The 15,464-nt window shown below is 35.0% G+C and overlaps 1 protein-coding gene across 1 annotated transcript in view; it reads right to left on the bottom strand.

Moving 5' to 3' along the window:
• UNC79 (unc-79 homolog, NALCN channel complex subunit) overlaps positions 1–15,464 on the bottom strand; it is a 280,737-nt gene that overhangs the window by 168,756 nt on the left and 96,517 nt on the right. Inside the window, exon 8 of the mRNA XM_055555941.1 lies at positions 1,411–1,475. Coding sequence (XP_055411916.1) covers positions 1,411–1,475 — 65 coding nt within the window. The remainder of the gene's footprint in view (positions 1–1,410; positions 1,476–15,464) is intronic.

Raw genomic sequence — 15,464 nt, 5'->3', positions numbered from 1 at the left:
TCCACGGACATTCATGGAGGGTGCACGTGTGGACTGGGAGAGGACTGTGCCACCCTTGCTGGGTTACCCTCACCTGCTCTTTCTCAGCATGAAAGTGTTAGTTGCTCAGTCGTGTCCGACTCTTTGCAACCCCAGGGACTTTGGCCTGCCAGGTTCTCTGTCCATGGGATTCTCCAGGCAAGAATACTGGAGTGGGTTGCCATTCCCTTCTCCAGGGGATCTTCCCAACGCAGGACTCAAACCCGAGTCTCCTGCACTGCAGGCAGATTCTTTATCACACCAGGAAGCATAAATTCATCCAATTTGCTTTCATCAAAAGAAAAGATAAAGCATAATAACACAAAGATGTTCTTTGTTGGTAAAGTATGTCTAGATGATAATGTGATGACTGGCACTCCTTTTCCACTTTTGGTATATGAAACATATTTTATTTCATGTATATTTTTGTGGTTCCATTTGTACTTTTTATATCTCATTTACCTTTTCTACTCTGTTTCTATAAAATGATAATATTATTTTTCTATTATTTGGTAATCTTCACAGTCTACCTATCTATAGAACAAGGGAGGCAAACTCCAATGACAATAGGTTCTAAAAAGTAACTTGAACTTTAGTCACTTGGCCTAATTCCCACTTGTCGTAATATAAAAATTAACCTTTGCAAATCCAGACATAGGTCTCTCTATCCAAGTGTTGTATCTGACAAATATACCATAAATAATTTTGTTAAGTGATGTGATCATTTTTCTTAATATTCAACTTCAAAGATTCAGGGTCGTAACAGGACAGAACCAATTTGATGTGGTAGAAAAAGAATAAGGCTGAGAGTCAAGGTACCTGGTTCAGGCTGTGTGACCTTAGGAGAGTTACTTGACCTTTCTAAACCACTGTTCCCTTACCTCTACTGTAATTTTCTGTGTTTGCTATCCAACAACCTCTCAGTCATTTCAACGAAAGTCGCATTTGTGAATTGAGCTCAGACTTCACAAATTTATGTATGTTTGTCCTATAACTTTGAATTCACATAATAATACACTAGGCCACTCATAATTTGTAGCAAACACATGAAAACAGGGCAAAGTACATCTCTTTGAGTCTATTAGCCCAGATAGAAACCAGTCAGGGACTATGTGTTTCACCAGGACTATTCTGGTAACTATGCCAGTTTCTGACAGCACTTGGCTATGAACTCAGAGACAAATTTGCAGACACCACTACGCATTGCTCTGTCTTGAACCAACCCACCAAAATACAGTCAGATCAAAGCAGAGTACACTAATCTGAGACTACCACAGAGAATAGGCTTCTGCTTTACAGAGAAGGATGCAATCTCCCTTTCATCTAAGAATTTGCTACAGATAATTTGACTACTGACAATACAATATTGCCCCAGGTCTAATAAAACAGTACCTTCACAGCTGGTTTGTTAATTGCATTGTGGCATTCGATGTGCTGGCAGTGGATGGGGTTCCAAGCTGTAAAGCAAAGCATAGCTGATGAGTATTTCTCACTGAAAGTATTTGTGCCCTGTAAAAATGAGTTTAAAAAAAATTTTTTTTCACTACTTTTCCTTTTCCTAAATAGAACCATCACCAGGTTTTCTAAAATAATTATTTTTTTTTAATCTATGAAGTATTTTCTAATTTAGTAAAAAACATCAAGCTCCATCCATTTTCCCATGGGGAAGATAAGCTAGTGGGTGCCATACCCAAAAACCATAATATTATTTCATGATGATATGCCTAGTAAATTTTTAGAAGTTTTTACATTTATGGCTTCACTTGATCCTCCAAACAACTCTGTGGGATAGATAAAGCAGATTATTAACCTCACTTTATGTGTAAGTTAAAATCTTAAAGGTTAGGTTCCTATGGTCACAGAGTTAGTAAGTGACAAGCTGCAACTAGAACATATATCTCTTGGTTCTCAAAACCCTGTTCTTTTCCCTATAGCATACTAGGCCAAACAGCCTAGATTTTTGGCACCACGAAGTTTTCAGATTCATAATAACTGCTATAAGTGGTTATGTCACCATTCCATTTCCCACCCCATCCCCATCAAATGTGGAGACTGAAAAGATGAGTTTCTTGCCCATATGCAATGTATCTCTTTCATATGTTGTACTTGCTAAATCACTTTAGTCATGCCCAACTCTTTGCGACCCTATGGACCATAGCCCACCAGGTCCCTCTGTCCTATGGGATTCTCCAGGCAAGAATACGGAGTGGGTTGTCATGCCCTCCAGGGTATCTTCCCAACCCAAGGATTGAACTGACTTTCACACATTACCCACAGTCTAAACCTCTGCTAATTTGTTAATATCCAACTCCTCAACACAGTATACACACAGAGTGAAGACAAGAACGAAGTGAACTGAGACAGATCAGAACGAGAATTACAATTACTTATCATCATCCAGAATACTCCATAGCCCAAAGCACTTAGTGAACAATATTACATCATAAAAAGTAATAGGATTATATGTTTGAAAGTAGGACATTTTTCTACATTGCCATATTTTAAACCTCAGATATACAGATAATACTACTCTAATGGTGGAAATCAATGAGGAACTAAAGAGCTTCTTGATGAAGGTAAAAGAGGAGAGTGAAAAATCTGGTTTAAAACTCAACATTCAGACAAGTAAGATCATGGCATCTGGTCCCATCACTTCATAGCAAAATAGATGGGGAAACAATGGAAATGGTGTCAGACTTTATTTTCTTGGGCTCCAAAATCACAGAAGATGGTGACTTCACCCATGCTCCTTGGAAGAAAAGCTATGACCAACCTAGACAGCATATTAAAAAGCAGAGACATTACTTTGCTAACAAAGGTCTATCTGGTCAAAGCTATGGTTTTTCCAGTAGTCATGTATGGATGTGAGAGTTGGACTATAAAGAAAGCTGAGTGCCAAAGAATTGATGCTTTTGAACTGTGGCATTGGAGAAGACTCTTGAGAGTCCCTTGGACTGCAAGGAGATCAAACCAGTCAGTCGTAAAGGTAATCAGTCCTGAATATTCATTGGAAGGACTAATGTGGAAGCTGAAGCTGCAATACTTTGGCCACCTGATGTGAAGAACTGACTCATTAGAAAAGACCCTGATGCTGGGAAAGATTGAAGGCGGGAGAAAGGGACAGCAGAAGATGAGATGGTTGGATGGCATCACCGACTCAATGGACATGAGTTTGAGTAAGCCCCGGGAGTTGGTGATGGACAGGGAAGCCTGGCATGCTGCAGGCCATGGGTTTGCAAAGAGTTGGACACAACTGAGCAACTGAACTGAACTGAATGGCAGAAAGTGAAGAGAAACTAAAGAGCCTCTTGATGAGGGTGAAAGAAGAGAGTGAAAAAGCTGGCTTAAAACTCAACATTCAAAAAATAAGATCATGGCATCTGGTCCCATCATTTCATGGCAAATAGATGGAGGAAAAGTGGAAACAGTGGCATATTTTGTTTTCTTCAGCTCCAAAATCACTGCAGATGGTGACTGCAGCCATGAAATTAAAAGACTTGCTCCATGGAAGAAAAGCTATGGCAAACCTAGACAGTGTACTAAAATGCAGACACATCACTTTGCTGACAAAGTCTGTATAGGCAAAGCTATGGTTTTTCCAGTAGTCATGTATGGATGTGAGAGTTGGACCATAAAGAAGGCTGAGCACTGAAGAATTGATACTTTCAAATTGTGGTACTGGAGAAGACTCTTGAGAGTCCCTTGGCCAACAAGGAGATCAAACCAGTCAATCTTAAAGGAAATCAAAACCGAATATTCATTGGAAAGACTGATGCTGAAGCTGAAGCTCCAATACTTTGACCACATGATGTGAAGAGCCAACTCATTGAGTAAGACCCTGATGCTGGGAAAAACTGAGGGCAGGAGGAGAAGGGGTTGACAGAGGATGATATGTCTGGATGGCATCACCAACTCAATGGACATGAGTTTGAGCAACCTCTGGGTGATAGCAAAGGACAGAGAAGCCTGGCATGCTGCAGTCCATGGGGTTGCAAAGAGTTGGACACAACTTAACAACTGAAAAACAAAATATTTGATAAGAAATTAAAAGGATAGGAAGGAGAAAATGAAAGTGCACAGGGTTTTTATATTACATGTAAACTGCTAAGTCACTTCAGTCGTGTCCGACTCTGTGGGACCCCATAGACGGCAGCCTACCAGGCTCCTCCGTCCCTGGGATTCTCTAGGCAAGAACACTGGAGTGGGTTGCCATTTCCTTCTCCAATGCATGAAAGTGAAAAGTGAAAGTGAAGTCGCTCAGTCGTGTCTGACTCAGTGACCCCATGGACTGCAGCCCACCAGGCTTCTCCGTCCATGGGATTTTCCAGGCAAGAGTACTGGAGTGGGGTCCCATTGCCTTCTCCGACATGTAAACTAGTATAACATTATTTGAAGGTAGACTATGAAGTTAAAAGTGCATATTGCAATTGAAAAATTTAGAGTAATTCTTTTTTTAAAAAAGCTGTAGCTAACAATTCAAAGAGAGAAAAATGGAACAGTAAAAACTAATCCAAAAGAAGGCAAGGTATCCAAAAGGAACAAAGAATAGATGTGGCATATAGAAAACTAGCACAAGATAACATACATAAGCCTAATAATATCTGTAATCACATTAAGTATAAATAGCCTAAACAATAAATACATTAAAAGGCAAAGATTGCCAAATAGGATTTAAATTTCTCAAAAAGCATGACCCAAAATATGCTGCCTAAGAGACTCACACTTGAAATATAAAAAGAGATAAGTTAAAAGCAGTTGAAGCAAAAAATATATATATATTGAACAGCAACTATACAGCAACAAAAAAAATGTTAATTCAATAAAAGTTGTTAATTAGCTAGTGAAAAAACAAAAAGAATTCTGAGGTATCATAGAAATAGTAACTGCAAGAGGCAACTGCCACCCCTGAGTTTGAAGGAATAAGGAATTAAGAAAAAAAAAGAAAGAAAGAAAAAAGTAGATGAGAGAAAAACTGTTATGATTCAAATGCTAATCATAATAAAGCTGGAATGTCTATATAAATATCAGACAAGTAGACTCCAAGACAAAGAATATTACTGGGAGCAAAGAAGGGTATTTCACAATGATGAAAATGTCAATTCATCCAGATAACAAAACAACCATAAAAATGAGTGTATCTAATGACAGAGTTTCAAATTATATAAAGCAAAACTGACAGAACTTAGAGGAGAAATAAGTCCATAATTAGTGTTGTAAATTTCAACAATCCTCTCTCAGTAATTCATATAACAAGCAGACCAAAAAAATCAATAAAAATAGAAGACTTGAACAACATTCTCAACAACCTGACTTAATTGATAATGATAGAATTCTCCACTCAACAACTGGAATAGACACAGTATCTAGGAGATATGTACTAAGGGCACAGGCAGCATTTACTAAGACAGTATTCGCATCCATAAAGTAAGCCTCAACAATTTAAATGGAGTGATAGAATAAACTATGTTCTCTGATCTCAATAGAATTAAACTAGAAATAAATAACAAAAAGATATCTAGAATATAACCAAATATTGGTACATTTAAAAAAGCTTACTTCTAATCAATCCATATATCAAAGAGAAATTACAAGGAATATTAGAAAATATTCGTTTCTGAAATACAATGAAACCACAGCATTTTGAATTTGTAGGCTGCAATTAAAACAATGCTTAAAGGGAAATGTTTACCTTTAATTTCTTGCACTGAAAAATTTTAAATGTCCAAAATAAACAATTGATACTTAAATAATATACAAAAAGAACAAATTCAATCCAATGTTAGTAGAAGGAAGGAAATAATAAAGATACAAGTACATATCAATAAGACGGAGAACAAAAAACCAACAGAAAATCATAAAACAAATGCTATGGGGCTTTTTTTGAAAGTTCAATAAAATTGACAAGCCCCTAGGTAGACTGATGAATTAAGAAATATAAAGAAGCAAACTATCAATGTTAGGAATGAAAGGTAGGACATCACTGCAGATACTAGACACATGCCAATAAATTACATAAGTTGGATTAAATGCTCACATTCAACAAAAAGCACAGTTACGAAATTACAAAATTCAACTCAATAAAAAGTAGACAGTTATATGCCCCATTCTATTCAATTGAATTCATAATGTTAAACTTGCCCACAAAGAAAACCACAAGACCATATGGATTTACCAGATGGATTCACTATTAACTATTAAAGGAATAAATAATACAAATCTTACATAAACTCAGAAAATAAAAGAGGAAACAATTTCCAACTTACTTTATGAAGCCAGCATTACTTTGTAAACAAAACTAGATGAAAACATTACAACAAAAGAAAAGTAGATCAATATCCCTCATAAATGTAGGAGCAAGAACACTTAGCAAAACAATTAGCAATTATGTCTGGCAGGATAATATAGCTGAAAAGTGGAACGTATCCCAGGAATGCAAGGTTGGCTTAACGCTGCAAAGTAAATCAATGTAATTCACCTTATTAATGGAATTAAGTAGGGAAGTCATATGATCATTTAATAGAAGAAATCACATTTGACAAAAACTAACATTCATTCACAATAAAAATTCTCAACAAACTACGAATAGATGGGGATTTCCTCAACATGATAAAAACATCTGTGAAAAACCTACAGCTAACATCATGTTTAACAGTGAAAGCCGGAACACTTTCCTGCCACAAATGAAGGGGAAAAACAAAGAAATCCATGCTCAGCACTTCCATTCAATACTAAACTGGAGATAAGAGCCAGTTCAATGAGAAAAAGAAAATAAGAAAGGAAGTGGGGAAAGAAAGGAAGGAAGGGAAAGAGAGAGAAGGAGGGAACCAGGCAGGTAGGCAGGCAGGCAAACATACAAATTAGAAGCGAAAAAAAAATCTTTATTTGCAAGAAAGCAAATCACTTATACAGAAAAAATCTTAAGAAACTTAGAAATAAGCTACAAAAATAAGTGAATTTAGCAAGGTTGAAGAATGTAAAGTCAATACACAAAAGTACATTATATCTCTATATAATGGCAATAAACAAGTAGAATATTAAATTTTAGAACACTACTTACAATAGCACCCAAAATATAAAATATTGAGGAATACCTTTAACAAAATATCAGTAGGACCTGTACACTGAAAACTAGTAAATATCGCTGAAAGAAATTAAAGATTTCTTTAATTTAATTATTTAAATTATTAATTTAATTTAATTTATTTATTCACCTAAATAAATGGCCAAAATTGCCACATTTATGAATCAGAAGACTCAATATTGAGTCTTTTTCTCAGGATGTTAAACAACATATTCAATGTAATCCCAGTCAAACCAGATTGTTTTGTAGAAATTGACAAACTGAGAGTAATATTTCTATTAAAATGTAAAGGTCCGATAATAGTCAAAACAATTTTGAAAAGGAACAAATCTAGAGGATTTAAACTACATAATTTCAAGATTTACTATAAAACTACATTAGTCAAGATAGTGTGATAATGGTGTGAAGATAAACAATGAAATAGATTCATGCATATTAGTTTTTAACAAAATTAGTTTTTAACAAAATAGTCACTGCAATCCAATGTGGAAAGAGTAAGTTTTTCAACAAATTGAACTGAAACAAAAAAGTCAACCCTTATGTCCCACCATATACAAAAATTAATTCCAAATGGGTCATATACTTAAATATAAAGGCTTAAACTATAAAGCTTCTAGAATAAAACATTGGAGACTTTCCTTATAACCTTAAGGGAGACTAAAGAAAAACTATAAAAGAAAAATCAATAAATTGAAATTTATTAAATTGAAAATTTTGCTCTTTGAAATACCTGAAAAGGAAATCCCCTGACTGAAAGACCACATCCATAATATATATATCTGAAAAAAAGTCTTCTATTTTGAACACCTAATAGACTGGAAATCCAATTTTAAAATGAACAAAAGATTTCAGTGAGAACTTTACAAAAATATATACAAATGGCCAATAAACACCAATGAACAATAAGATGTTCATTATCACTAGTCATCAGAGAAATGAAACAACAATTTGTTATTACCACCTGGCTATCAGAATGTCTAACATCAAAAAGACCAACAATCCCAAGTATTGATAACAATATAGCATTAGAACTCTCAATATACTTCTGGAGGGAGTATGCTGCTGCTAAGACGCTTCAGTCGTGTCCAACTCTGTGCGACCCCATAGATGGCAGGCCACCAGGCTCCCCTGTCCCTGGGATTCTCCAGGCAAGAACACTGGAGTGGGTTGCCATGTCCTTCTCCAATAAAATGGTACAATCACTTCTGAAAAACGATTTGGACTTTTCTTATAAAATTAAATATATACTTACCAAACAATCCAGTGTTTTCACTGTCCAGTATTTATCAAGAGAAATAAATGTGTATCTTCATAAAAAATACTTTTTTATATGAATGTTTATAGCTTTACTCATAATAGGTAAAAGTATTCATCAAGAAACCAATGGATAAACTGTGATATAGCCATACAATGCATTACTATCAATATTTTGTAAAATGAATTACTGATATACCACATGAATAAACTTTAAAAACATTGTGCTAAATGAAATAAGCAGACACAAAAATAGTATATACTATGTGATTCCATTCATATGAAATCCTAGGACAGGCAAAACTAGTATACAATGACAGAACGCAGATCAGTGGTTGTCTATGGTGAACTTACTGAAAAGAAAGCTGGAGATATTCTGGGGATGATGGCAATGTTCTGTGTGTTGATTATAGCTTTGGTTACATTAGTATATACACTTGTCAAAAGTTATCAAACTATGCTTAAAATGTGTTATTTTACTGAAGGAAAATTATAACTCAATAAAATTGTTTTTAAGAAATGAAGGATCAATCAAATGTATACTTCAAAGGAAAAGAAACAGCATACTGAAACATGAGAGAAAACATTTGTCTGATCATCATCTAGTCATTGAATCAAATTAGGAAAGTGTGAGGCATCTCGAACATGAAGCAAGAACACAAAACCTCTATAAAAACAGGAATAGAAAGTCAAAATAATTTAGGGTGACAAAGGATACTAACAGAATGAAACAAAAACCAATTTAGATAAAAGATATGATAAATGTAATTAAACTAAAAATGAAATAGCAAAATTAGAAACACTCATTCAATGCAATAAATAGTGCTCAGTTAGGGTAAAAGTCACTCCAGTACTCTGGCCTGGAAAATCCCATGGACGGAGGAGCCTGCTAGGCTACAGTCCATGGGGCCGCTAAGAGTCGGACACGACTGAGCGACTTCACTTTCACTTTTCACTTTCATACATTGGAGAAGGAAATGGCAACCCACTCTAGTGTTCTTGCCTGGAGAATCCCAGGCACAAAGGAGCCTGGTGGGCTTCCGTCTATGGGGTCGCACAGAGTCAGACACGACTGACGCGACTTAGCAGCAGCAGCAGCAGGGTAAAAGTCAACTAGGTTATAAAGAAAATTAATCTAAGAAGCTATACCAACCTATGCATTCAGCAAAAACAAGACCTGTAGCTTAGATCAAGAGCTCCTTATTGCAAAATTCAGACTTAAATTGAAGAAAGCAGGGAAAAATCACTAGGCCATTCAGGTATGACCTAAATCAAATCCTTTATGATTATACAGTGGAAGTGACAAATAGATTCAAGGAATTAGATCTGATAGACAGAGTGCATGAAGAACAATGGATGTTTGTAACATTGTACAGGAGGCAGTGATCAAAACTACCCCCAAGAAAAAGAAATGCAAAAAGGCAAAATGGTTGTTTGTGGAGGCTTTACAGATTGCTGAGAAAAAAAGAGAAGCAAAAAGCAGAGAGGGAAAGATACACCCATCTGAATGCAGAGTTCCAAAAAATAGCAAGGAGAGATAAGACAGCCTTCCTAAGTGAACAATGCAAAGAAATAAAGGGAAAAAATAGAATGGGAAAGACTATAGATGTCTTCAAGAAAATTAGAGATACAAAGGGAATATTTCATGCAAAGATGGGCACAATAAAGGACAGAAACAGTAAGGACCTAAAAGAAGCAAACAAGATTAAGAAGACGTGGCAAAAATACACAGAAGAAATGCACCAGAAAAAGGTCTTAATAACCCAGACAGCCACAATGGTGTGGTCACTCACCTAGAGCCAGACATCCTGGGGTGTGAAGTCAAGTGGGCCTTAAGAAGCATTACTATGAACAAAGCTAGTGGAGGTGATGGAATTCCAGCAGAACTATTTCAGATCCTAAGAGATGATGCTGTGAAAGTGCTGCACTCGATATGCCAGCAAATTTGGAAAAGTCAGCAGTGGCCACAGGACTGGAAAAGGTCAGTTTTCATTCCAATCCCAAAGAAAGGCAATGCCAGAGAATGTTCAAACTACCATACAATTGTGCTCATTTCACATACTAGCAAGGTAACGCTCAGAATCCTTCAAACTAGGCTTCAACAGTGTCTGAACTGAGAAACTCCACATGTACAAGCTGGATTTAGAAAACGCAGAGGAATCAGGAATCAAATTGCAGATATGCACTGGATCATAGAAAAAGCAAGGGAACTCCAGAAAAACATCTATTCTGCTTCACTGACTACGCTATAACTTTTGACTCTGTGGATCACAACAAACTGTGAAAAATTCTGAAAGCGATGGGAATACCAGACCACCCTACCTGCCTCCTAAGAGACCTGTAAGCAGGTCAAGAAGCAACGGTTAGAACCTACATGGAACAGCAGACTGGTTCAAAATTGGGATAAGCGTATGTCAAGGCTGTATGTTATCACTTTGCTTATTTAACTTATACGCAGAGTACATTATGCAAAATGCTGGGCTGGATGGATCACAAGCTAGAATTAAGATTGCCAGGTGACATATCAATAACCTCAAAAATACAGATGACACCACTCTAATGGCAGGAAGAAAGTGGGGAACTAAAGAGCCTCTTGATGAAGATAAATGAGGAGAATGAAAAAGCTGGCTTAAAACTCAATATTTAAAAAACTAAGATCATGCCATCCGGTCCCCTCACTTCATGGCGAATAGGTGGGGATAAAATGGAAACAGTGACAGGCTTTATTTTCTTGGGCTCAAAAGTCACTGCAGATGGTGACTGAGCAATGAAATTAAAAGATGCTTGATCCTTGGGAAAAAAGCTATGACAAATTAATTAAAAATATTTATATAGCAATATTTTAAAAAAGCTATTTTTTTAAAAAATAGATAAGGCTCCATGAATTAAGAACAACAAAAGTAACTCCTCTAACAGACAAAATCACTGGTTTAAGGCTTGTCTTCTATAACTGTGAATGCCAGAAAACAGTGAAGTAATTTTTACATATCTTTCACAGTGAAGCAGGGGGGTTTTTTTCATGATGAAATAGAAAGACTCTTAAATATACCTGACCTTGAAAATATATATACATTCCACCACTGAAAATATTACAGAAAAAAAAATTCTGAGTTCTATTTCCCCAGAAATGATAGACAAATTAATTCAAGCCAATTCTCCTATTGAGAATACTTAGAAAACCAGACACAATTAAATGCAAAAACAAATGAACCCAGAGAATTTTATGGGAGAATTGTGGGGCCATGATCCAAAAGAAGAAGGGATTGCCAAAAGGTGGACCTGGCATCTGAGTCCACTCTTTCTCCTTTGCCTATTTCTCTTTCTGCCAATTCTGCAACATGAGCCAATTTCAACAGACTCTCTGACACAAGAGAACTAAATTTGGAACTGGTTGACCACCAAAGAATGGGAAACCTAAAAATCACCCTGGGCTGTGGGTAGAGGTCCCAAAAGGTCACATCCTAGGAGTAAAAGGGAAACAGAAATAGACCAACCCTCACAGGGACTGAAGATCAGCTTCAAATTATCTCAAGAATTTACTGTAGATTTTTTTTTTTTTAGCTTCATTAAAGTGACCTGGGTTACCAATGTCTACAGTTTCCTTCCAGAAGCAAACATAAATACTTTCTGAAGAAATACAATTTAATCCTAAACCTCAAATTAACTCTATAGTTTTTCTATCTAATATCTTGCACACAATTATTTTTTTAAGAACAAAAAATAAAAAGATAAGAAAGCAAAAGAAATTCAACAGAATCAGAGCCTCCAGAGATCTAGAATACTGAGTTATCAGAAATAGACTTTAAAATAAATATGCTTAATATATGCTATAAAGAAAGACAAATTAGAGATTATAATCAAATAAATGGAACTTTTAAAGCACCAAATGAATATTCTAGAACTTAAAAACATAATTAACAAAATGAAGACTACATTTGGGAAGCTAAACAACTAATGAGGAGGAAGAAAAATCAGACAAAGAGATTCTGAATGAAGCATAGAAAGATGAAATAGGAAAGGAGAACGCAAGAAATATCCATAGACGACATGGGAGAGAAGAGCTAACATATGTGTCATTGGAATTCCAGAAAGAAAGATGAGAATATGGTATAAGCCATTGTTGAAGAAATAAGGAAACTTCCAATTACAACCATGATATTTTAATAATATATGGACTTATCCTTCAACTGCAAAAAAAAAAAAATGTATAAAGCAACTCATTTCTAACACTGGGTATAGATTTTAACACAAGATTGCAATCTTTTGAAAAAGGAAGAGCACACAAATTAAGTTCTACATTCACTTTGGTTTTCTGCCTGGGAATATTCCCAGACTGTAGCAAAAAGAAGTGGAGCCCAATAAGTAATTAGCATTTTCAGTTAGTAGAGGAAACATCACAGTGAAGAATTGCTAAGGCAACTGGAAATTGAGTAAAGTAAGAATAACAGGGAGTGCCAGAGAACAGGTCCCATAAATCTGTGTAAGGATGCTCCTCAGGTCCTTGGCTTAATCCTAAACTTCATGGGCTCACAGAAAAGCTCTACAAGGACTAGCAGAGAACACAAGCTTAATGGCTTAATGGCTAAAAGCTGAACAGTGATTTTAGCAGTCACATAGTGCTAGAGATGCACTGTATTTCCAATAAAGCCAAAGTAAGTAACTTTGGTGAACACACCAGGAATTTAGAAGCCCGCAGATAGGTCACTATTAAAAAAGTAAAAGCCAATATCTCTAATGAATATAGATATAAAAATTATCAATAAAATATCAGCAAACTGAATTCAGCAGCACATGAAAAGGATCATTTACAAAGGTCAAGTGGGATTTATCACTAGGATGAAAAAATAGTTCAACAAACACAAATCAATAAATATGATACATTGCATTAGCAGAGTGAAAGAAAAAATCATATGATGACCTCAACAGAAGCAGAAAAATCATATGACAAAATTCAATATCTGTTCTTGGTTTTAAAAATCTTAACAAATCAGGCATAGAAGGAAAATATCTCGTCATTAATAAAGACCATATATGACAAGTCCACAGCTAACATCATACTCAGTGGTGGAAGGTTGAAAGCTTTTCCTCTGAGTTCAGGATCAAGACAAAGTACCCACTCTCACCACCCCTATTCAACATAGTACTGAAAGTCCCAGCTAGAGCAATTAGGCAAGAAAAATAAATAAAAGGTATGAGAATTGGAAAGGAAGATATAAGCTTGTTTCTATTTCCAGATGACATTATAATATAAACAGAAAATCCTGAAGACACAACAAGAAAACTTACATCTCATCAATGAATTCTGTTAAGTTGAAACATACAAAATAGAGATACAAAAATTAGTAGTATTTCTGTACACTAACAATGCATTTGGTGAAAAAGAAATAAATCAACTGCATTTACAATAGCATCAAAAATTATAAAATACTTATGAATAAACTTAACCAAGCAAGTGAAAGACCTCTATCTAGTCTGAAAACTATAAGACATTGTTGAAAGAAATCAAAGAAAACATAAATAAATGGAAAGGTATCCCATGTTAATGAAGAGGAAGAGTTAATAGTATTAAAATTTCAATACTACCAAAATCCATCTATAGATTCAATGCAATTCCTATCAATATTAAAATGACATATTTTATAGATGTAAAAAACACTCTTAAGATTTATAAGGAACCACAAAAGACCTCAAATAATCAAAGAAATTCTGAGAAAGAACAAAGCAAGAGGCATCACATTCCTTGATTTGAAGCTATACTTTTAATCTATAATAATCAAAATAGTGTGATACCAACATAGAAACAGATTTACAACCAATGGAACAGAACTGAAAGCCGAGAACTAAACCCAAGCATATACAGTCAATTAGGATTTGACAAGGGAGCCAGAAATCTCAATGGAGAAAAGACAGTCTCTTCAGTAACTGAATATTCACATGTTAGAAAAAAAAAAAAAAAAAAAACTGGACCCCTATCTTGTATTACTCACAAAAAATTAACTCAAAATGAATTAAAGACTTAAATGTAAGTCATGAAAACATAAGAATAAAGCTCTTTCATATGTGTTTGATTATCATTTTTTTAATATGACACCTAAGCATAAACAATAAAATCAAAAATAAGTAAGTGGGACTACACCAAACTGAAAAGCTTTTACATAGCCAAAGAAACCAACAAAGTGAAAAGCAACCTATGGAAGGCAATAAATATTTCTAAAACATATATGCAATAAGTAGTTAACATCCAAAATATATAAAGAATTCATACAGCTCCATAGCAAAGAAAAAGAAGAAAACAGTATAAAAATAAGCAAAGGACCTAAATAGATATTTTCCAGAGAAGATATGCAAAAAGCCAACAGGTACATGAAAAGATTCTCAACACCACTAGTCATTAGGGAGATGCAAATTAAAAACCACAATGATATACTACCTCACACCTGTTAGAATGACCATCATGCAAAAGAAAAGAGATAAGAAATGCAGAAACTTTCTGTACTATTGTAAATTAGTACAGCCATTATGTAAAACAGTAAAAGGAATACTCAAAAAATTAAAAATAGAACTACCACTTCCACTTCTGGAAATATGTCCAAAGGAAATGAAAATAGTAACTTGAAAGGATATCTGCACCCCCATGCTCACAGTACCATTACTTATGATAGCCAGGACATGTGAGCAATGTAAGAGTCCATCAACGGATAAAAGTTTTGAGTTCAAATTTCCAGTTAAAAGATAAATAATTACTAGGAGTTGAGGTACAACATGAAGATTATAACTAACACAGCTGTATGATATATAGGAAAGTTATTAAGAGAGTAAATCCTGAGTTCTCACCACATGGAGAAAATTTTTTTCCTTTCTCTTCTTTGTGTTGATATATGGGATGATGGGTACCAGACTTATTGCAGTAATAATTTCACAATGTATGCAAATCAAATCATCAGGCTGTACGCCATAAACTTATATAGTGACATATGTTATTTCTCAATAAAACTGGAAAAAAAGGAAAATTTCACTCAAATAGAAAAAAAAATGAAAACTTTTTCAAAAGAAAAAAAAGGGGGGCAGCTTAATCTTCAAAAGAGCAACAACTTGGCATGAAACTAGAAAC

The sequence above is a fragment of the Bubalus kerabau genome, chromosome 19 (assembly GCF_029407905.1).
Source record: "Bubalus kerabau isolate K-KA32 ecotype Philippines breed swamp buffalo chromosome 19, PCC_UOA_SB_1v2, whole genome shotgun sequence".
Lineage (NCBI taxonomy): Eukaryota > Metazoa > Chordata > Mammalia > Artiodactyla > Bovidae > Bubalus > Bubalus kerabau.
This window is presented reverse-complemented; position numbering and strand designations above follow the sequence as displayed.